The sequence below is a fragment of the Chlorocebus sabaeus genome, chromosome 11 (genome assembly GCF_047675955.1).
Source record: "Chlorocebus sabaeus isolate Y175 chromosome 11, mChlSab1.0.hap1, whole genome shotgun sequence".
NCBI lineage: Eukaryota > Metazoa > Chordata > Mammalia > Primates > Cercopithecidae > Chlorocebus > Chlorocebus sabaeus.
Genome location: NC_132914.1, coordinates 74,276,500 through 74,299,357, shown reverse-complemented (window position 1 = coordinate 74,299,357; position 22,858 = coordinate 74,276,500). Strand labels below are relative to the sequence as shown.

General features: G+C 39.5%; 1 protein-coding gene across 4 annotated transcripts in view; it reads left to right on the top strand.

Moving 5' to 3' along the window:
- Positions 1 to 22,858, top strand: part of E2F7 (E2F transcription factor 7) — a 44,581-nt gene that overhangs the window by 5,001 nt on the left and 16,722 nt on the right. For 3 of the 4 annotated variants that reach the window (XM_008004092.3, XM_037996773.2, XM_008004091.3), the window contains 5 exons: positions 4,952 to 5,227; positions 10,299 to 10,467; positions 14,695 to 14,985; positions 16,231 to 16,389; positions 17,831 to 17,965. In XM_008004092.3, coding sequence (XP_008002283.2) covers positions 4,952 to 5,227; positions 10,299 to 10,467; positions 14,695 to 14,985; positions 16,231 to 16,389; positions 17,831 to 17,965 — 1,030 coding nt within the window. Of the gene's footprint in view, positions 1 to 4,951; positions 5,228 to 8,390; positions 8,434 to 10,298; positions 10,468 to 14,694; positions 14,986 to 16,230; positions 16,390 to 17,830; positions 17,966 to 22,858 lie in introns of those variants that run through there. The other variant, XM_073020966.1, reaches the window with a different exon arrangement.

Sequence of the window (22,858 nt, the reverse complement as noted above, 5' to 3'; positions counted from 1 at the left end):
GAGAGAAAGAAACAGTGGAATCTCACAAGTTAAGGGCTGAGAGTTCTATAGAGCAAAGAATAGTCAACAGTCTTAACTGCTGCAGTGAGGTCAAGTAAGATATTTTGCCATTGACTTGATCTGGCAACTGAGAGGTGACCTAAGTAAGACCAGTGGATCAGAACAAACTGGTAGTTTGAGGGACCCCTAGGAGGTAGGCAGAGAAAACCCTCAGTGGGGATTGCTTCTAGAAAGTGTGCTCTGGAAAGAAGGAGAGTTGTTGGTCCATAGCTAGAAGGAGACACTTTCTAACATGTAGTCGTTGCAATGAGACTTAAATAGTAGACAGAATTTCAACAGGCAAAGCCAGTGGCATTAAAGAGGAAGTGGTGGTGTGAGCACCAGCTTTGCTGTGATAAAGTACAGGGCAGGTCTGAGTAGCAAGGGGACTGTTTGGGCAGAATGTGGGATGTGCATGAGAGGGAACTGAAAAAGAGGTTGGCTAAATATGGCCCAGAGCTAATATACACACTTGACTGTGTATATTGTTTGAGATAACATGATCAAAGCCGTGTTGGACACAGGAGCAGGACTAGAACCAAGACAACGAAGACCTTTCTGTGGCAGCACAAACCAGTTTACCTATAGTCAGTGTGCTGGTGTTATTAGTAATAATAATGAACATTTGTATAGCACTTCACAGATGACAAGAGTGCTTTGACCTTCTGAGCTCATCATCACAGCAACTCTATGGTAGGTAAGGCCAAGATGTATTACCTCTATTTATATAGAGAACTAGAGGGCCATTTCACAGGATACATTTCTCCAGACACTCTAATGGAGGGAGTGATTTCCAGGCTGTTGCAGGTTAGATTTCCTGAAGCAGATCTTACCCAGAGGTTAAGTGTGCAGGAGGTTTATTAGGAAGTACTCTTGGGATCAATGCCTAGGGAAGGGACAGGAAGGCATGGAATTGGACAGAAGGATAAGTGGAGCTGCAATACAGTCACAATGGAAGTTACCCTCTGGGGAGTTCCAGGGCAGCCATCAGAGGAGTCCAGAGTTGGGGCAAGGAGGCCTGGCTTTTTTTTTTTTTTTTTTTTGGGGGGGGGGACGGAATCTCGCTCTGTCACCTAGACTGGAGTGCAATGGCATGATCTTGGCTCACTGCAAGCTCTGCCTCCCGGGTTCATGCCATTCTCCTGCCTCAGCCTCCCGAGTAGATGGGACTATAGGTGCCCGCCACCACGCCCGGCTAGTTTTTGTTTTTGTATTTTTAGTAGAGACAGAGTTTCACCATGTTAGCCAGGATGGTCTCCATCTCCTGACCTCGTGATCCGCCCACCTTGGCCTCCCAGAGGCCTGTCTTTTATATGTCTGTGCTACTTCTACCAGCCAGTGAGTACAGGAAAGGCTTCCCAGGAAGTGGTGTGACCTTGGACGAGTCAGCCGTCTTCAGCCACAGCCGTCCGGTTATGGGATGACTGTTGGCATTACTTCCAGCAGCTGGGGAATGAGTCATGTCTGAAGAGATAGGGTGCATCCCAGCATCCACTCCACAGCGAGGCAGCCTTGCTAGAAAACCTTGGAGACAGACACTTTCATCTAAATTCCTCATTTTATACATACAGAAGCCTGGGCCCAGACAGAATAAACAGTTGTCCAGGATCAAAAAGATACAAACAGCTGGGACACAAATCAGGTTTCCATTGCAGTGCCCTTTCCACAGCCGTATGTGCTGTCAGCATAGCAGGACAGACAGATGGAGCAAGGTGTGACTAGATTGCAATTGACTTTCTGTCCACCTGAGATCCTAGAATACAATTGGCTTAACATTTTTTTCTCTTGATGTAGAGGTATAATACAATCATAACCTACCACATGACCTAACTCCCGTCCTACTTTATGTATTCGGTAAACTACAGGGAAAATATATCAAAGTGTATGAAGAAATAATCCATTCTCAATTGCTCCCTCGCTAGGGAAAAAGTAACTCTGTTGGAAGCAATGGAGAAGGCGTGTAAATCTCTGTCCACCCAGCATGCCTGGACCACACCCTCCACCATGAGGATAGCTTTTGGAATAACTCATCAAAGCACAGTGCTCTTTGAGTACCTGCAGTGGGCAAGGCATTGTGCCGAAAATTGTGACAAACAGGACATGTAGAACTTGCTTCTTGACCTTCTCAAGAGCACAGTCTTGTTATTGAGACAAGACACACAGCCAGGAAGTTAAATAGCAATATGATGTGCTATAGTATATTTAGCTCGAAATGCGAGTGAATGGTAATAAAGAATAGAAAAGAGGGAAAAGATAATAGCTAAGTTTTATTGAGCGCTCCCTATATTCCAGGAACTAATCTCATAACCCTTGAGATTGGTATTTTTATGAACTTCATTTTCAGTTGAGAGAAATAAAGTATAGTGAGGTACAGGAACTTGCCACACTCACCCCTGCTGATATGTAAGCAGGGGCAGGGTTAGCTGGGCCTACATCCTGCGCATATAACAATTTCCCCATGCTGCCTTTCCCTAGGTGCTAGTGGGGATCAGTGGCTTGCTGGCTACCTTTGGTTGGAGCTGTGAAAAAGATAACTTCCTCCCAGTCTGTACCCAGGACCAAGCTCATTTTTAGATGCAGAATTTCAGAAAGTTCTGCCTTCAGCTATTTCTTGCATACCAATGATTTTACACTGAATGAGGTCATAGGTGACCTCAGGCAAGTTATTGGACTTCTCTGTGCCTCAGTTTCTTCATCTATACAATGGAAAAATATTAGTGCCTATGTCACAGGATTGGATGAGGAGTCAATACATGCAAAATACATGAAACAGGGTATGGCACATAGTAAACAGTAATTTCCCTTGAGAGTTCACCTGTAGAAGCCTTTATCAGAATAGCACGCTAACAGGGACTTGTTAAAAGAGGTGGGTAAATGCAGCACTCTGGGCCGAGTACTTACTGTAGTATGAGAAATCGCCACTTCCACTGACTCCTCTCCTTCTGCTTACACTAGGACCGAATGTTGCCATGGCTAGCTTGCAGCTTCTGCTGATCCAAGGAGCAAGAGTTGCCTTGCCTACAGAAACTCCAGTTTCTCCCAATATTTTACCTCTTCACACATTGCTCATTTATAGGAAAACACTATTGTAAACCCCTGCTCAACCAAAACACAACCATTCAGTAGCTGTATAGAGTGTACAGGGACAGAGTGACAGACAATTCATCTCCCTTTGTAATTATGTAAGACACTGTTGACTGCAAGGGAATACTACAGAAAGCAGAATCTTTCTGTTTTTGAATATTGAATTACCAAATTCTCATATTGACTTTTTGAAACTTTTTTAGGGGAAAGATATGTTTTAATTACTTGGTAGTTCCAAAGGTGGATTCTATATACTTAGTCTTTTTTTACAATGGGCCCATCGTTAACCTTTTCTTAGAATTATTTAAGACATTCTACCTCAAAGTGTGGTCTGGAGGCAGATGCTATTCCACAAACTATCACCAGGGTGCAAAAAAGAATGAAACTTGGGAGTTAAGCACTGAAAAACCTCAGTAGTCTAGGTGTGGTGGCTCACGCCTATAATCCTAGCACTTTGAGAGGCCAAGATGGGATGATTAGTTGAAGCCAGGAGTTTGAGATGAGCCTTGGTAACACAGTGAGACCCCAATCTCTACAAAAAATTTTAAAAGGCCAGGTGTGGTGTCTAATGCCTGTAATTCTAGCACTTTGGGAGGCAGAGGCAGGAGGATCACTTGAAGCCAGAAGTTCAAGACCAGCCTGGGCAACATGGCGAGACCCCATCTCCACACAAAATTGTAAAAATTAGCTGGGTGCAGTGGTGTGCACTGGAAATGGTGTGCACACCACTGTGCCATGCACACCACTGGAAATCCCAACACTTTGGGAGGCTGAGGTGGGAAGACCACTGAGCCCAGGAGTTTGAGGCTGCAGTGAGCTGTGATCATGCCACTGCACTCCAGCCTGGGTGACAGAGCGAGACCCTATCTCCAAAAAATAAAATAAAGTATTGGGTGTAGTGGTGCATGTCTGTGGTCCCAGCTACTTGGAAGGCTAAGGCAAGAGGATTGCACATGCCCAGGAGTTTGAGGCTATAGTGAATCATGATCACACCACTGTACTCAGGCTGGGCAACAGAGTGAGACCCTATCTTTTTTTTAAAAAAAAAAAAAAAAAAAAAAAAAAAGGAAGAAAAATAAACCTCAGTAGCAATTCAGTATTGCCACCATATCCAAGCTTATGATTAGTGGTCTCTTGTTGAAGAAGCTATGGGTCAGTTTGAGTGACAAACTCAAATGGCAAATCACATCTGGTGGGAGTTGTGTTGCATATTAGTCCTATGAAGTAAGGTCACATATCAGTTTGCAGGAGTTTGGAAATCTAAAAAAACGAGTCGTTCACCATGGATAGTTTGAGATGCACTGCTCTAGGAGAATGACATTAGAGAGCTCTCTATGTTGGCTTAAAATGTGGGATTTTGTTGGATGCTCTTCCATTAACTGGTCCTGCTACTAAGTGCTGTATTAGCACTGGTGCACATTGAACTGCAAAAGCATTGTTGCTCTTCCCTAGTCAATGCAAACTTGTAAGTAGTGTTTGAAAAAAGATGACACTTAGAAACAATATGGACTCAACCGGCATTCGCCCTCATAGTCCTCATCTGTTACAAACATGCAACAGTAACAGATACGTTGTGATTTCTCTTACAGAGATACCATGAAAGATAGGTGTAAAAGGAGTAGCAGATTATAATCTACTTCTCACTGGAGCCACTCTTCGATTCCTATGACGCCTTCTACTTTTTGTTAGTCCTATCCTGATACTTTTCAGCCCTAAACATAAGGTCCTATTTGTATTTTCAAGTCTTAGTGAATGGTGGGAACAAAGTGTACTCTTAGCTAATACCTGCCCTTTCTCATTCTTGCTAAAAGTCTCTTTTTTAAAATAGGAAAATATATTTGTTGATCGCTCAAGGATGGCCCCGAAGACTCCAATAAAAAATGAACCAATTGATTTATCAAAGCAAAAAAAGTTTACTCCAGAAAGAAATCCCATTACTCCAGTGAAGCTTGTTGACAGACAGCAAGTGGAACCATGGACACCCACAGCTAACCTGAAGATGCTCATTAGTGCTGCCAGCCCAGATATAAGGGACCGGGAGAAGAAAAAGGGACTATTCCGACCCATTGAAAACAAGGATGATGCATTTACAGATTCTCTACAGGTAAACAGACTGTGCTTCTCAGGAATTTTATAGAACTTAAACAATTTTACTTGATTATTAAAAAGTCATAGAACTCTCAACTTTTCAGCTCCTATTAAGCCAAAAGCAGTGGCAAACTGAATATCTTTTGATTTATAGCAGAATTCTCATTCTATCTTATTTTTCATAATGAATGCTTTCTTTTCTGTATGATAGTCCCTGGACCAGGGCTCATTTTAAAATGATAAATGATATTTAATCATTTTTATTTAATGAAGGAATTTAGATTATTTAAATGCTGCTGTGAATTTTAATTTTGCCCAGATTTTAGGGATAATACTAATGTAAACAGTTTTTATTTAGGAAATTCCATTATTATATATGTTCAGTTTGTTCGTTTGGGGCTCTATTGACGTTAAACCATCTTTAAATCACCTGTTCTGTGGGGAACCAATGCTGTTGAATAAGCAGCATGTTTATACTTTGTTTTAAAAAAAAATAAGTCAATTATTTTCACTTCCCATCAAGCTTTTTCCTAGACTTTCTAAGAAAAGTTCTGCAGATTTCAGTATTCTTAGCCATTTTTCTCTTTTTGGCGGATTTTTCAAGCTATAAAAATTGCCAAAATGAAGTAATTGGGAAGAGAGAAAAAAGATGTCTTGAATTACAACTTGAAATTCATAGAACAAAATGAATTTAATCTGTTATACATATTGCAGTGGTAGATTAGTGCTAGTAGTAAGAGATTCTTTCACATAACTAAATACAAATCACACAGTAGTTCCTATGTGCTTGAAGCCAGAGGAATTTCACAATTCCTTTTTTTAAGTCTGGGCTGTTCTTTGGCTTCCTGTTTAATATTTGATGTGCAACACACAAGGAGCTGGTTTCTAAGGCCTTGGGTTCAAATCACTAGCTGGGTGAGTGGGGGATGTCACTCAGGATCTCTGCATCTCAGTTTACTCGCCTGTAAAATGAGGGTCGTGGTACCTGTCCTGGTTTTATTAGGGTTCTAAAAACTAAATATGATTAAATATGCCTTTTGTTGTCAAAGGCATATAAGTATTAGATTTTTTTGTAATTTTTTTGACAAAAATATAGCAAAGTGAAAATCAGCCAGTGGGAATTGTTAGTGACCTCTTTCACAAGGTAACATTGTTGATCTCTTACTTTGGCAGAACTAGTTGTTCTACCAAACACGCCCCTAAAACAATTAAAATTTTGGTTTCTACCCAGGCTTTATAGAGAGATTTTAGCTGATCAGTCACTAGAAATGTTCACCACCTGTAGGAAGTAAATGCCTAAAATTTTGGCGGATTTAAAACTGACTTTCTTTTAAAATTTAGGGCTTTAATATCTCAGCAGTGTTTTACAATTTTTGGTATAGAGGTGTTTACATCTTTTGTCAGGTTTCTCTCTAGGTTTCCAAATTTTTTGATGCCATTGCAAATTGTATTTTTTTTTTTTTTAGTTTCAATTACCAATAGTTTGTTTCTAGTATATACAAATACAATTGATTTGTGTGTGTGTATGTGTATTGATCTTGTATCCAGAAAACTTATTATGCTGATGCTTTTAATGTCTGATTTATTAGATCAAAGTCAAGTGTTTTAAGTAGTTTTTTTTTTTTTTTTCCTTTTTCTAACTTTTATTTTAAGTTCATTGGGTACATGTGCAGGTTTGTTACATGGGTAAATTGCACTTTGCGAGTGTTTGGTGTACAGATAATTTGGTTACCCAGGTAATCATCATAATATCCAATAGGTAGTTTTTCAATCCTCACCCTCCTCTCACCTTCTACCCTCAAATAGGCCCTGGTGTCTATTGTTCCCTTCTTTCTGTCTCGGGGTACTCAATGTTAAAACAGACTTTTAATATCTTTTTTAAACTAGTCTTTATTACCTTTTGATGGACTATTTGATCATCTAAAATACACTTATCCTTTGCAGTACCTTTAACACCATGAATCTACCTCTCAGCCCAAAAATGGGTACAATGTAATTAATTTACATCTCTCTCCCCAACAGAATAACCACTTTTCTGAATTTGTATGTATAGTCTTAGGGGACTTGCTTTTATCAATTAACATACATCCTTAAGTTTTTGCATGTAGCTGTAGTTCTTTCATTGCTGTGTGATAATCCACTGCATGACTACACCACAATTTATTCATTCTCCTGTTTGTAGCTATTTGCAGTTTAGGGCTAATACAGACTATGCTATGATATTCGTTCTTGTTTATGTCTCCTGGTGTACATACACAACAGTTTCCCTTGGATAGTGGTTCTCAAAGGGTCATCTGGGGACCTCTGTGTCCACAGACAGTTTTCAGAGAGTGAGGAAGTCAAAACTCTTTTCGTAATTATACAAAGACCTTTGCCATTTGAACTCTCATTCTCTCCCAAGTATACACTGGAGTCTTCCAGGAAGTACATGATGTGGATATTGCAACAGACTGACTACAAAAGGCAAACACAAGAATCAGTTCTCTTCTATTAATCCAGAAACTAAAGAGATTTGAAAAATAATACTTAAAATACCCCTTTCTCATGTTTTAATTTCTAACATGGTAACTATCAATAGATAACCCACATAAACAAAAAGCCCTGTGGAGTCCTCAGTAATTTTTAAGAACATAAAGGGGTCCTGTGAGCAAAATGTTTGAGAACTACTGTTTTGGGTACATACCTACTGGTGGAGGTGCTAGGTCATTAGATATGCAGATGCTCACAAGATAATGCCAAATTGCTTCCCAAAGTACTATTTGCCTCCCCCCGGAAATAAATAAAGTTTTAGTCATCCATATCCTCTCTGACACTTGAAATTGTCTAATTTAGTAATTTATGCTAATCTCATGATTATACAATGTATATCTTTTTGTGATATTCATTGGCTTTTCTTTGATTACTCATGAGATTAAGCTTCTTTCCACATGTTTACTGGCCATCATGTTTTTTGCTCCTCTGTGAAATGCCTGTTTGTGTTCTTGGCCAATTTTGTTTTTTTTTTTTTTTTTGGTGGTTGTTGTATGGATTTGTAGGAGTTGATTATATAATGATACTAAACCTATATTATATGTGTTATGTATCTGTTCTTTCAGTTCAGTAATTGTCTTTTCCCTTTATGTTATTTCTTGATGGACAAAAGTTCTTAAGTTTAATATAGTTCATTTTTTCCTTTTAAGGGTAATGTTTTTTGTGTCTGAAGAAGCTCTTCCCTATTCCAAGGTTAGAAAAATATTCTCCTTCATTTTCTTCATTTAAAATTTGCTTTACATGTTGAAATCCTTGATCCATTTGGAATTGCTTTTTGTGTATGGTGTGAGTCAAGAATACAACTTTGTTTTTCTACACATATCATCAGTTGTCCCTGCACCATTTATTCAGGAGATCTTTCTCTTCCCCTCAGCTCGCAGTGCAACTGCTTTCATATCAAAATTCCATTTACATGTGTGTCTCTTTCTGGACTCTTCCTGTTCCATTGTCCATCCCTGCCCTAATACCCTATTGTAATAAGCACTGATAATCAGGTAAAACAGGACCCTCAGCTTATTTTTCTTCAGAGTCTGTGGGCTACTCTGGGCTGTTCTTCCATGTGTATTTCAGATTGGATTTTATTGAGATTGGATTTAATCTAGAGATTAAGAATTAACCTCCTTAAGATACTGAGTTTTCTTATCTATGAAGACAATGTATTTCACTAAATTTTAAGTATTCTTTAAAATCTAAGTTTTAGGATTTTATACAAATAGATTTTTGTTAGATTTATTTCTAAAATCCTTATCATTTTTGTTGCTATCGTAAATGATGTCTTTTCAATGTATTTGCTGTTACTGTTGTATAGGAATGCAGCTGATTTTTAAAAACATAGTATCTTGTATTCAACTACCCTGCTAAATTCTCTTACTATTTTTAATGATTTGTCTGAAATTCTTTTGAGTTTTTGTGTGAATAGTGGCATATTCTGCAGAAGGAAAGTAGCTGATTCCTTTCCAGTCCCTGTGCCTCAGTTTCTTTTTCTTGTCCTCATGCATTGACTAGGGTCTTCAGTATGATATAGAAGAGAAAGTGATAATGGGCATCCGTATTGTTTCCTGACTTTAAGGGAACATGTCCAAGGTTTTACAAATAGATGTTTTCATGAATACCCTTCATTGAAGAAGTTCTCTGTTATTCCTAGTTTTTATTATTATTATTATTGTACTTTAAGTTCTAGGGTACATGTGCACAGCGTGCAGGTTTGTTACATATCTTTACGTGTGCCATGTTAGTGTGCTGCACCCATTAACTTGTCATTTACATTAGGTGTATCTCCTAATGCTATCCCTCCCCCCTCCCCCCACCCCACGACAGGCCCCGGTGTGTTATTCCTAGTTTTTTAAAGGTGTTTTTGAAAATCATGAATGACTGTTAAATTTATCAGATGTTTTTTCTGAATCTATAGAATTGATTATATCACTTTTCTCTTGAATCTGTTTGTCGAAAAGCCTTTTACTTTCTTGGGGCTTGAATGGAGCCCCTTTCAAATGTGGGTTGAGGAGACAGGATGATAGTTTAATGTATTTACAAATAAAAGGATAAGGAAGAATATGACTGGACTGCCTTCATTCACTTTCATCAACCTTTGGTCAATTGTAAAATCTAAAGCAGTTTGGTGACAGAATGCAGACCAGTGCATCTGAAACTTCCACGTCAATAAAAATCACCTAGAATCTTATGAAAAGGCAGATTCTGATATAGCTGATGCCTGAGCTTCTACATCTCATAAGCTCTTGGTGATGCTGATTCCACAGGCCCAGCAAGTGCACTAGTAACTAGACCGTAGCAACCTGTAAATGACTCGCATTTTTCATTTGTCAAACTTTTCACTAATAGACTCAGCCTCAAATTATAAAGGAGAAAAAAAAAAATCAGTCCAAAGAAGACAACAGATAAAATATTCAGGGAATTAGATTAGGAAATGTATTTTAACCAGAATCTAGGATGGTGTGGATTGAGATGCCCCCCCAGTTTGCCAGTACTGGCCATTGCCGTTTCTCCATTAGGATGTTAACTGTGACATCTTCCCCCTCCCTTCTATCTGCCCTCTGTAGCTTGATGTTGTTGGGGACAGTGCTGTGGACGAATTTGAAAAGCAAAGGCCAAGCAGAAAACAGAAAAGTTTAGGACTCCTGTGCCAGAAGTTTCTAGCTCGCTATCCAAGTTATCCCTTGTCAACTGAGAAAACTACCATCTCCCTAGATGAAGTTGCTGTCAGTCTTGGTATGTATCATCAGATTACCTGGAGGCCTGTCTCCAGTTACAGTGGGAAACTGGTTTCCTTGGGCAGGCTGAAGGTTGAGGTAGTGTGGGTCCCTCAATTGGGTGAAGACAGAGGAATAGGCAGAGCTTCCTTTGTCATTGTCAAATTTGTTTTCATTATACACAGAATTTCAGGGAGCCTCCAGGACCAAATGAGAATGCAGTCTCTTTTAACCTTAAAATATATTTTTATAATGAGTAATATTTTTATAATAGAGTTTCATTACAAATTAGTATCTCATATTTTAAATTCATCCTACTTCAGACAGATGCAAAACTATTTAGAAATAGCCTGCTTTTTATTTTTAATAATGCTTCCAGGAGTTCAGAACTGGTGTGATTTCAACTTTGTAAAGCAAGATTTGAGAGCAAGAGCATTATGTTTAAAGCCCTATACGATGATTGGCACAGCAAGTGGGTCAAACTAGAAAAAGGTCATTTGGACATAACTCAAACAACTAAATCTTATAACAAAGAAGAATCTGTGTGTTCACGTGCGTGAGTGTATGATGTGAGATGGGTGTATGTGCTGGAAATATATATACACCTGCTTCAAAATAGAGACCCCTAGTGGACATTGCAGTTAGTTCCAGAATGAACGTATTGTTGACAATCGTTAGGTAAGCAGAAATCACAGTGACTTGAAGGTGTCAGGGTGTCCCCTTAAAAACAGGAAGGTTTTACATACACACAAAAAGAGAAAAAGTTCTGAAGAAATCAGCTAAATAAATGATAGATTATAATTTTTAGTTTGTTTCTTAGTTCTATTTCCTCCATATCCTAGAGAAATGTGCCCAAGTAGAGGAACATCAACTTGAATTATTCAAGCTGAAAGCTAAATAGATTTTGGTTTTTGGAAACTGAGAAGAAGAGATAGTGGGTTATGATAAGAAGACCATGGGCTGGGCTTTGGGTCACATAGTGCTAGATTTGAAGCCCAGCTTTCTAATTTACAGGCTGTAAGAGCTTTAAAAAGTGAATTAAGGTTTTTTTTTTTTTTGTTTGTTTGTTTGTTTGTTTGTTTGGTCTATAACTTAGAGCCCGCAGCACCTACCTTGCAGAGACATAGCAAAGTTAGGGATGTCAGTAACATGCCAAAGTCAATGGCTGGCATGGAGAGCTCTTATTATGTGGAACAGTTTCTACTCAGCTCTTACTAGAATGTCGATACCTTAGCTGCCTTGTCCATCTCTATAGGAAGAGGAAGTAGAGTGCTATGGTTTGGGGGCCGATTTGGAGCCCAGAAGTGTAATATAGTATTCTAGGATTGGGGGCAATTAATCAAAAAAGGGAAAGTGAGCCAACTGAGCATCAAAAAATGGGGTCCCTTGCTGGCCGTGGGGTATATCAGTTGCATTCACATGGCATTCCTAATGGGAGGGTGTATGGAATGTTATACTCTCTCAACAAGATGTGTTAACATATGAAAACAGACTGGAATAAAGAAGCAGGCAGTTTTGGGAAAGGGACTATTGACTGCTCCTGCCAGCATCTTCCAGTAGGCATGGTGAAGAGCCAGTTGAGGGCTTTTGGGTCCAGGGTCCTAGAAACTAGTCTTACAGTAATGAAGGTAAAATGACAGATTGTCTGATACCCTTCTCATTGGGGTTCATGAAGCCTGCTTCCTTCATGTACCCAACTTCCATTAAGGAGTCTTGCACTGGTGTCCCTGCAGAAGACAAAGGATTAGATGTTTGAGGGCTGTGTTGCATCCCAGAGAGGACAGAAACGTGGACTCCTACTTTCGTATGACTGCAGATGGTTGTGCACACCCCATGTTATGGCTGCCTGGAGCAGAACTCTAGAGATTTTTACAACAGCTTCCCAGTGCCTTCTGATCACCCAGAGCTGCTAAACAAGCATGCCATCTTTTCATGTGACATCATAAAATGGGGTCCCTTGCTGGAAGCTGTTTCACTGCCGACTATCTTTTGGGGTTGAGTCTGAACTCTGTGCTACATCCCAGGTTACGGACTGCAAGACTGTATTTTACTGAGGATGTGCAGAGCATTCAAATTGCATTGTTTTCCAGATTCCAGTGCTATGTAGATTTGACATTGGATATCATGGGTAACAGTTTAGAGAACTGGGAGTGACTTAATAGCACAGCCTAGGAAACTATTTTTCTGGACTGAGAATTCTTAGTAAGTCCCACCAGCAACTAAGGGAAGCATAGCAAAAATTAGTAAATCCTTGACCATATAACTAATGCCATGATTGGGGTTAATAGAATGACTTCAATACAAAAGAAAAAGAAGACTGAATGCAGGGAAAACCGTTCTGACAGAGCAAGCCCCCAAAGTAATCTACGGGTCTTGAGACCTGTGAAATGGAACTTTTTAGTGCACCAGCCAGTGGATGGTTAAGCTCAGTTCAGATGAAAGAGGTAAGGGATTGTGCAGACAGGCAGCTGTCATGTTGGTTTTCACCAAAAGCACCTACTAAGCAGCCACTATGCATCCTGAGAATCATCCGGGTGGTCAGAAACTTCTTTTATTTTCCCTTCTTGGGATGTCTAGCCACTAGATGGAGACTTAACAGCTTGTCGTCAGATATCAACTAACAAAACAGCCAGGCATATGGCTGGCCCTGGGGTGTCAGTTGCGGTTACATGACATTTATAATGGGAAGGTTTATAGAATGTCATGCTGTAAACAAGATGTGTTAATACATGAAAACAGACTGGAATAAAGAAGCAGGCAGTTCTGGACAAGGGGCTCCTGCCAGCACCTTCCGGCAGGCATCTGGCACCGAAGCCTGAGCTTGTGAGGGTAACAAGCCTTTCAGGGTCATGAGCTGAAATGTTCTGATTGACTGTGAAATGCTTCTTCATGCATGTGATAGAACTTCCTCTCAGCTCTGGAGTTCTCATTGTAATTTGGTATATTTCTCATGTTAAATTTTTGAAGGGCCAACAGCTACATTCAGAGTCTGCCCTGATTATATAACAGCTCCTGGCAAATGAAAGAAGGCATCTTTGTAGCTGGGCTGGTTTTCTGCAAGATGCCTGCAGGCTTTTGCTATAGGCCCAAGGGCCTGTTAGATAACAGAATGAATCACAGACATGAGATTTAAAAAATCTGTTTCTACTATGACCTCTCATGCTAGCAGGGATGTTAGGTATAACCAATGTCATGCCAAAAGTATTTATTTAAAATTAACACCTACTGGGGACTCTACAGTTACAGTTAGATTTCATCCTCATTATTATATAAGATAAATACAAAAACACAAAAAGGTTAAGTCACCTCCCAGGATCACTCAGCTACTAAGGGATTTATCAGGGATTCAAATGTAGGCAGTCTGACCCCAGAGCCCCCCACCTTAACCACTATAAGTATTTTTGCTAGGTTTAATGGACAGCTTCTAATCCTAGCTGCCTTGGGAGTGTTGGGAAAGTGAGTAGCGAGCTGCCGAGCCTCGTGGTCAGCTTGTACTGGAGTCTCTGTGCTTCACTTTTGGGCTGTTTGCCAGGTTATGGTGAATGAGAACACAGAGAATTGTCAATAGCCATGATGAACAAAAGGAGACTCCCATGTTGTTCCAACCCCAGCTCTGGCTTCCTTCAGCAATATGAGAAGGGTATTCAAGCCCTTGACACCTGCATTTCCAGTTCAAAATAGAAAATATAACATTTGCATCCATTTTCCTTACTGGTCCATTGAGAGCATTATCAAGGTAATATTTTTATATCATTGGAACTTCATGAAAGGATAGACAGTATTGTCTAATAGGGAAGTGTCAGTTATTGGACACAGTTGATTTTACAGTCTGCATAATTAGGAGTACAAGTCACAGTCAACCATCCATTCATCAAGTGTCCATTAGGCACACTGTTATGTGTATTGCTCAGACCACCAATTTCAGCATACTGAAATGTTTGTGTGGTTTGCCTGACAGGTCTAAAGAGCAGTTGCTGTACTGTTTATGTCAGACGGATGGAAATGTCACCATCTCTAGATAGATGTTTTATCTTAGATCTGTTTAAGGGTTGGATCTCAAGAAGGAAAAAGAAAAATAATTTCTATTGGTTACATCCTTACAGGTTGAATTTCTTGAGCATCCACGCAGTGGGCATTATATTGGGGATCAGACAAAGTAGTTCACAGACATAGTCCAGGCCCTCAAGAAACTTCTCTTCAAAAATGTTTGTCTGCATGATGTCCATCGGCCTCTGTTTTTAAACAGGTGTGGAAAGGAGACGCATCTATGACATTGTAAATGTGCTGGAATCGCTGCATCTGGTCAGCCGGGTGGCTAAGAATCAGTATGGCTGGCATGGACGGCACAGCCTGCCAAAAACCCTGAGGAACCTCCAGAGACTAGGAGAGGAGCAGAAATATGAAGAGCAGATGGCCTACCTCCAACAGAAAGAGCTGGACCTGATGGATTATAAATTTGGAGAACGTAGAAAAGATGGCGATCCAGATTCCCAGGAACAACAGTTATTGGATTTCTCTGAACCCGACTATCCCTCTTGTGAGTCCATTGTAGCTTCATGAGTAATGGCAGAGAAAGAGCGAGTGATGGTCTTTTCTGCAGAGATTCACTGCTCAGATGGGAAGTGCCAGGTTGACAAACCTGGAGGGAGATGTCCTCTTATTCTCTTCACTGAAGAAAGGAAAGCAGATGACTCCCCAACTGGACTGTCCACTCGACCTCATTTAAACAAACCTGGCCGATGGCAGTTCACTCGAGTTTGGCCTGTTGGGAGAATAGATCGCTAGCAGTACTCCCATTTTTAGACTGGCAGCCCCATGCTGCTTCTTTTTGTGCAACTGTAAGATTTACTTTGAAAAAGTTATATTTTCAAAAAATTTTATCTAATTATATACTGAAGTAGACTTAGACTACTTAGAAAAGAACTCCATTCGCAGAAAATATTGATAAGAAAAACGTCTGCTTTCATTTGGTGCAGAATTTTTATTTACATCGGTGGCATTCTTCCTTCCCAATTCATATTTAGCCTATTCCTGGTTTAGCCATTGATCTTCATCCCTGTTGTTAAGATGACAAAGTACAAGTATCACGTCTCACTTGCAAATATAAGAAATGGAAAGAAAGGTGGGCCTGGTTTTCATTAGATTCACTGCCTCATGCCTTTTAGTTCCACCCCATGAGCCAGTACTTATCTTAATAACCAGAGAAGACAGCCATCTGTCGGGGATGGTTTGCCTGCCATCCACAGGAGCACATATCTAATCTGTCTTCTGTTTATATATAGTTCATTTATTCACATATTTCTGAAAAGAAGTGGAAGAGGCGGGCATCTACTATGTTTAGGGTATAGTCTAGATATTGCAGGCACAGAGAAATAAAAATGGAGTAGCAATTTGCCTTTGAGAGGAGACTTGATGTTCTGAAAACAATTCTATATTCCTACCCTATCTTTTTATCATTCTACGTTAATCTTTCCAAGAAGTTGCCTCGGTAAAACTACCGTATGGATTCTATTGTAGGAAGTATAAGTATAAAGCATTGAGTGGTTTAAAATATGCATCTCAGAGTTTATGCCTACTGTAGAGTAATTTTACGAGCCACAAGAAAATCGGCCTCATTTCTTCCTGAGCTGACTTCTGCAATGTGTGTCCAGTAAGCTTCTGCTTGTGACAAAGGTGATCTTTCCATCTGCTGATAGGGCTAGATCATTTTGGGAAGCTGCAAGTATAGTCTTTCTTGTAGAAAATCATGTGCTTTGATGCTTTTGTTTCATTCCTTGTGTAGCATCTGCAAACAGTAGAAAAGACAAGTCTCTGAGAATTATGAGCCAGAAGTTTGTCATGCTGTTCCTCGTTTCCAAAACCAAGATTGTCACTCTGGATGTGGCTGCCAAAATACTGATAGAAGAAAGCCAAGATGCCCCGGACCATAGTAAATTTAAAAGTAAGAATCTTCACCTACATCAACTTACTAGTACAAAAAGGGTGGGATTTCATGTGTTGATATTTTCTCCTTCCAAGATTAAAAATATATATATTGTTTTTGACATACGTACTCCTTTCCTGCATTCATCAAGGTTTTTGGTGCTGTGAGAGGTAAGTTAGTCATCTACTAGATTTCAGCTTAAAGTCCTGTCAGTGCCTTTTTCTTGATGGTTTCAGTAGAGTGAAAAAACAGAACACTATCCTGAGAACTCCGGTTAGGGAGGGTGTGAATTATTTTGCATTTCTCTTTAGTAATGCTGCATCCAAGACAGAATGTCTGAGTTTTCTTTCCCCTTTTTTCCCCACCCCCTGCATACTCTTCTGAAGGGTGGAGATGAAAATTGTCTACAGGTAAGAACCAGAAGAATGCCCAGGGTAAGGGTGGTGGGACATGGACAGGGAGAGAGTTTCCAAGCATCACACCCAGTGCATCCTCCTTTTCTGTCCAGCTTGGATACTGAGCCAAATGCCCTGGGCTGCTGGTAGCCTGTAAGCCCCGGGAAACCATGAGCTGCAACACTCTCTAGCTATTTTTTGTTTCCAGCTGAAATTACAGTCACCCTGTGGGTGAAATGGCTAGATAAAATCAGGATTGGGAAGAAGAAAGCTGCATCTGGGATGAATGCTTACCATTTCTAGATGATAATTCAAACTTCTTTGCTTGATCTTAACACCGACGTCAAGTGGGTTTCCTACCTGTAAATCCATTTCTTGAATAGAAAATACTCTGTGGTCATTATCCTGCCTGTTTCATGTGCTACCACCCCTTCTGAGTATTTCCTCTACTTTGTACATATTTAAGTGTTTCTCCCAAAGCCACTTAAGATTCAGGTGAGGCCCATCCAACCGCTTCTCACCGGGTGGCTGGAATGCTACGATTTCAGGTGAGGAGCTGCCTGTCTTTAGCACAGTTGTACTGTTGACCTTGAGCATCCTGTGTGCCCGGGAGTGCAACCTGGCAGGAAGCTCTGGGGAATCTTTGTCATTTTCACAGATCAGCTGCCTGGTGGAGCTGGCACCACAGTCTCCTGCTGGGAGAAACTCAGGGCATGCTTTTGACGTGCCATGTCAGAATTACATTTACTAAGCCTTTAATTACAGCCCATTCCCTCCCTTGCTGTTTTTGCAATCACAGTGCTCCCTGTGTGTCGCCAGGTGCCTCTTGTAAGAGGTGTGAAGTTGTGGAAATGTAAGGACACACTGACCTTCCCTTAGCCTTCAGATACTGCAGGTACATAAATCCTGGGTGATTTTATGACAGAGCCACTGGTCTCCTCATCCCAGCTTGCTGCTTTCCACCTGAGGTTTATATGGCAGCCGAGAAAAGTTACCTGTCACATAAACTAAACTGTTATGGTGTCACAGGCAGCATGATCATAATCGTGTTTTATATCTTCAAGCAAAGGTACGACGCCTCTATGACATAGCCAATGTTCTGACCAGCTTGGCTCTGATAAAGAAAGTGCACGTAACAGAAGAGCGAGGCCGTAAACCAGCCTTCAAGTGGATCGGGCCTGTGGACTTCAGCTCAAATGGTAAGGTGGCGTGGTTTTGCTAGCAGGATGTTTTATTTCCAATTCTCAGTTCCTTTTTCAGGTCTCACATCTACTACACAGTGAGACTGATCTTTTCCCATGTCACATACAAATCAGATTAGTGACTCCACTCTTGGAACGGTTAACATTAGCCTACAAATTGTGCGTGCTGGTTTGCCCACACATGGTAGGAAAAGAAATACTGGGCGTTTATAACATGGGAGTTTCTCTAACTACTAATTTACAGCTCTTTAACTGTTTAAATTTTGTTCTGAAGCTTTTTCCTGAAAGTTTGGGACTGAGAATTTAAAATGACACCTCTTTTGAACTTCAGTTGTTGCTACATTAGCAGAATAAAATGTGGTTTCTCTTTGAAATTCTACATAATGTAAAAATTATGAGTAAAAATCACATCAATTACTATCACAAAACTAATAGGTGGTAAGATTGCATCTAAATATAGTATGAATGTAATGGACTTTTTTAATTTAAAAGGTTATAAATATAATTTTACAAAACAGGAGTCAAAGAGGATATTATCTTCTACTTATTTCATGGGTAATATATGAGCAATCAGGGACTAGATCCAACTGCACCAGCTATTTTACATACAGCTGTACTGCCTGGGAAGAAGCCATTAAAGTCATTTTTAAATTACCCTTCCAATTTTGGTGTTAGTGGTATAAATGTGAGCCACTTAACCCAGGCTTATAACTATATAGCTCGCCACCTCACTTGTAGCACATTATTCACTTAGGATCTAGATGAAACCACTTAAAATCAAGTATAACAAATTCAACCCAGTGCATACACACTGAGTGTGGACTGTGTGCCGGTGACTATACTAAGGGCCCTGAGAGATTGAAGATGTGGGTGACACAGTCCCTACCTGCATGAAGCATACAACTTTGCCATTTTCTCCTTTCTGCCTCTGGTTTCTCCCGTTCTTTTCACCTGTGAAGCCCTCTTCTTTTTAACATGAAAATATTCTCAACCTTCAAGATCTGGCTCAAATGTCAACTCCTCTATGAAGTTTTCCCTGATAGCCCAGAGCAGAGTGTCTCATCTGAATGACTGCAATTGAGTATTGTGCGGTTTGTGCTGGATGAGGTTGATAGGATGGTGTCGTCCCTGCCCTACACATTTGAGACCAGACATCATCTTTATTCATCCTTGATTACCCCATAGTATCCAGAACAGTGCCTTACTCACTTTACTTGGTTAATGAGCTTCTGTAATTAGGCATATAGTTAGCACACATTTGAAAGTTAGGAGAGCAATTACACTCTAGATGGGGTGGTACTGGCTCTATAGGCATTCAGAGAGGATACAGATTAAGTTCTGATGGACTGTTAGGTTTTGGAAGGATGAAGAGAACATGGGATAAAAAATAATGAGATACAGTGTTACAGTGTGATCACTGGGGACTGCATTTTTGGAAGGCCTCAAAAATTAAGGCAAGAAATTTGGACTAGATGTGATAGACAGAATTAACCAAGAGTCTTTGGACAATGATTAAAAGAGAGGAAGGACTCAAAGGTGGTCGTACCATTGAGGAAAATTAGATAGCTGGGCTGGGCACAGTGGCTCACACCTGTAATCCCAGCACTTCAGGAGGCCAAGGCGGGTGGATCACCTGAGGTCAGGAGTTCGAGATGAGCCTGACCAATATGATGAAACCCCGTCCCTAGTAAAAATACAAAAATTAGCCAGGCATGGTGGCATGCACCTGTAATCCCAGCTACTTAGGAGGCTGAGACAGGAGAATTGCTTGAACCCGGGAGGCGGAGGTTGCAGTGAGCTGAGATCGCGCCATTGCACTCCAGCCTGGGCAACAAGAGCGAAACCCCATCTCAAAAAAAAAAAAAAAAGAAAGAAAAAGAAAGTAAAATAGCTGGAAGATGAGCAGCTGTTGAGAAGTCGAGAAGTTCATGTATTTGCACCACGGGACAGAACGGGGAGAACTCTCTGATTTGACATGAGAGAAAGACTTTGGAGGCAGGTCAGGAAAATCAAATTGAACGTATTTCCTCTGCCCTCCAGAAACCTGCTCTTTCTATATTCCCTAGTTTCATTACTGAACACATCAAGTTTCCTTTGATTCCTTGAGCCATTCTCCTTCATCCCTTGGCTAGCCATTTCTCACAAATTTTATAAATGTCTTCCTCCTCTTTCCTACCAGCATGGCACAGTGTATTATGAATGGTGTTTTCTTTTTAACAGCTTTATCGAGATATCATTGATATGTAATAAATGGCAGGAAGTTAAAGTTACAATTTGATAAGTTTTTCATATGTATGTACCTGTGAAATCATCAAGATAATGAACATATCCATTACCTTCAAAAGCCTCCTCCTGCCCCCTTTGTAATTCCTCCCTCCTGGTCCCCACTCCCATCCCCAGGTAACCACTGACCTGCTTTCTGTCACTTTGGATTTGTTTGTATTTTCTATAATTTTGTTGTAAGTGAATCATGTATAGCCAATCTTCATTATTCACAGTTTTCATATTCGCGAATCTGTCTACTTACTAAAATTAACTTGTAACTCCAAAGTCAGTACTCAGGGTGTTTCCACAGTCAGTTGTGGTCATGCACAGCTTGGTAAAGAATTTGGGTCTCCCAATGCACATGTTCCCAGATGAATCAGGCAGTACTCTGCCTTCTTGTTCCAGCTCTCATACCATAAGCCAGCATTCTGTTTGCAGTCTTTTTAGTGCCACTTTTTCACATTTTTGTGCTTTTTGGCTCCCAAGTATTGCTGTCTAGTGTTTCTTAACACAAGAAAGCTGCATTGTGCCTTACGGAGAATATACATGTGTTAGATGCGCTTTGATCAGGTATGAGTATAGTACTATTGGCCAAGTTCAATGTTAATAAATCAACAAATATTAAACAGATTTCTTTAAAAAGAAACACACATAAACAAGGTCATATATTGATCAGCTAATGAAAATGTAACCAGAGGCTCACAGGAACCTAACCCTTTATGTCCCCTAGAAGCAATGGGTCAGTATTTGCTAATTCGGTGTTTGCAGTGACTTTATAGAACATAACTACTGTGAATAATGAGAATCAACTATAACTATACTCTTTTGATCAGGCTGCTTTCACTCAGCAGAATTATTTTGAGATTTATACATATTGTAGCATGTATCAGTAATTTATTTTTATTGCTGAAGAGGCTATTATATATAAAGCTCCTGTGATTATTTATGTACATGTCTTTGTATGGGCATATGTTTTCATTTCTCTTGCGTAAATACCTAGGAATGGAAAGGCTGCAACGTATGGTAAGTGGATGTTTGAAATTTTTGAGTAACTTCCAAACTGTTTTCCAAAGCAGTTGTAACATTTTACTACCAACAGTATATGAGAGTTCTAGTTCAACCATATCTTGCCAAAACTTGATATGGTCAGTCTTTTTAATTTTAGCCATCCTGATAGGTGTGTAGTGGTATCTCATTTTGGTTTTAATTTGCATTTCTCTAGTGATTAATGATGTTAAACATCTGTTTTGCCATCTGTTTATCTTCCTTAGTGAAGGGTGTGCTCAGATCTTTTGCCCATTTGTTGCTATTGGGTTGTCTGCTTTCTTATTACTGAATTGTGAGAGTTGTATATATATTCTGCATACAAGTCTTTTATCAGGTATATGATTTCCAAATATTTCCCCTCCATCTGTGGCTTTGTCTTTTCATTTCTTACCAGTGTCTTTTGAAAGTCAGAAGATCTTAATCTTCAGGAATTCCACTAATATATTAATTTTTATTAATGTTTTTCTTTAGTGGGTCATGTTTTCAGTTTTAGGTAAGAAATCTTTGCCTAACACGAGATCACACATGTGGTGTGAGTTATGGATCAATGGGGTACTTTTCTGAGAGGATGAGAGGTTACATATTGATATCCAGTCACTCCTCTTCAGTTTTCTGGAAGAGTTTGTGTAGAATTGTTATTATTTTTTCCTTAAATGTTTGGAAGAATTTATCAGTGAAGAATTGATAAATAAAGAATTTTTCAGTGAAGCCATTTGGGTCTGGTTTTTATCTGTAGTTAAAAACTTTCTATGTGAGAAGGTTTTTAACTACAGATTACATTTTTTGAATAGCTATAGAGCTATTCAGATTATCTCTTTATAGCTCCTTTGAGTTCAATTTATTCTTATTGTAGTTTATTAAGGTAGAAGCTGAAATAATTAATTTGAGACCTTTCTTCTCTTCCAATAAGCATTTAGTACTATAAATTTTCCTCTCAGTACTGCTTTAGCTGTATCTAACATGTCGATATGTGTGTTTTCATTGTCTTCCAATTCAAAATACTTTCTGTTTTCCCTTTTGATGTCTTCTTTGGCCCACAAATTATTCAGACACGTGTCATATAGTTTCTAAATATTCTGGGATTTTCCAAACGTCTTTCTCTTACGGATTTCTAATTTCATTTCATGTAACCAGAGAATATACTTTGTATAACTTGAATCTTTTAAATTTATTGAGACTTGTTTTGTGGTACAGACACAGTCCATCTTGGTAAATATACAGAGTATATATTCTGTTGTTGTTTGGCAGAATGTTCTATAAATGTCCAGTTCTTTTATATTCTTACTGATTTTATGTTTACTTTTTCTAGCCATTATTGATAGATGGATATTGAAATCTTTGATTATAGTTGCAGAATTGTCTGTTTCCTCTTGCAGTTCTTTAAAGTTTTGTGGAATGGATTTTGAGGCTTTTTCATGAACTCTGTCTGCATAAATATTTAGGATCACTATGTCTTCTTGATGAACTGACCCTGTTATCATTATAAAATTACCCTCTATTCCCGGAGATAATTCTTTGCTCTGAAATCTACTTTGTCTCATAGTGATATAGTCACTTCAGCTTTCTTTTTATTAGTTA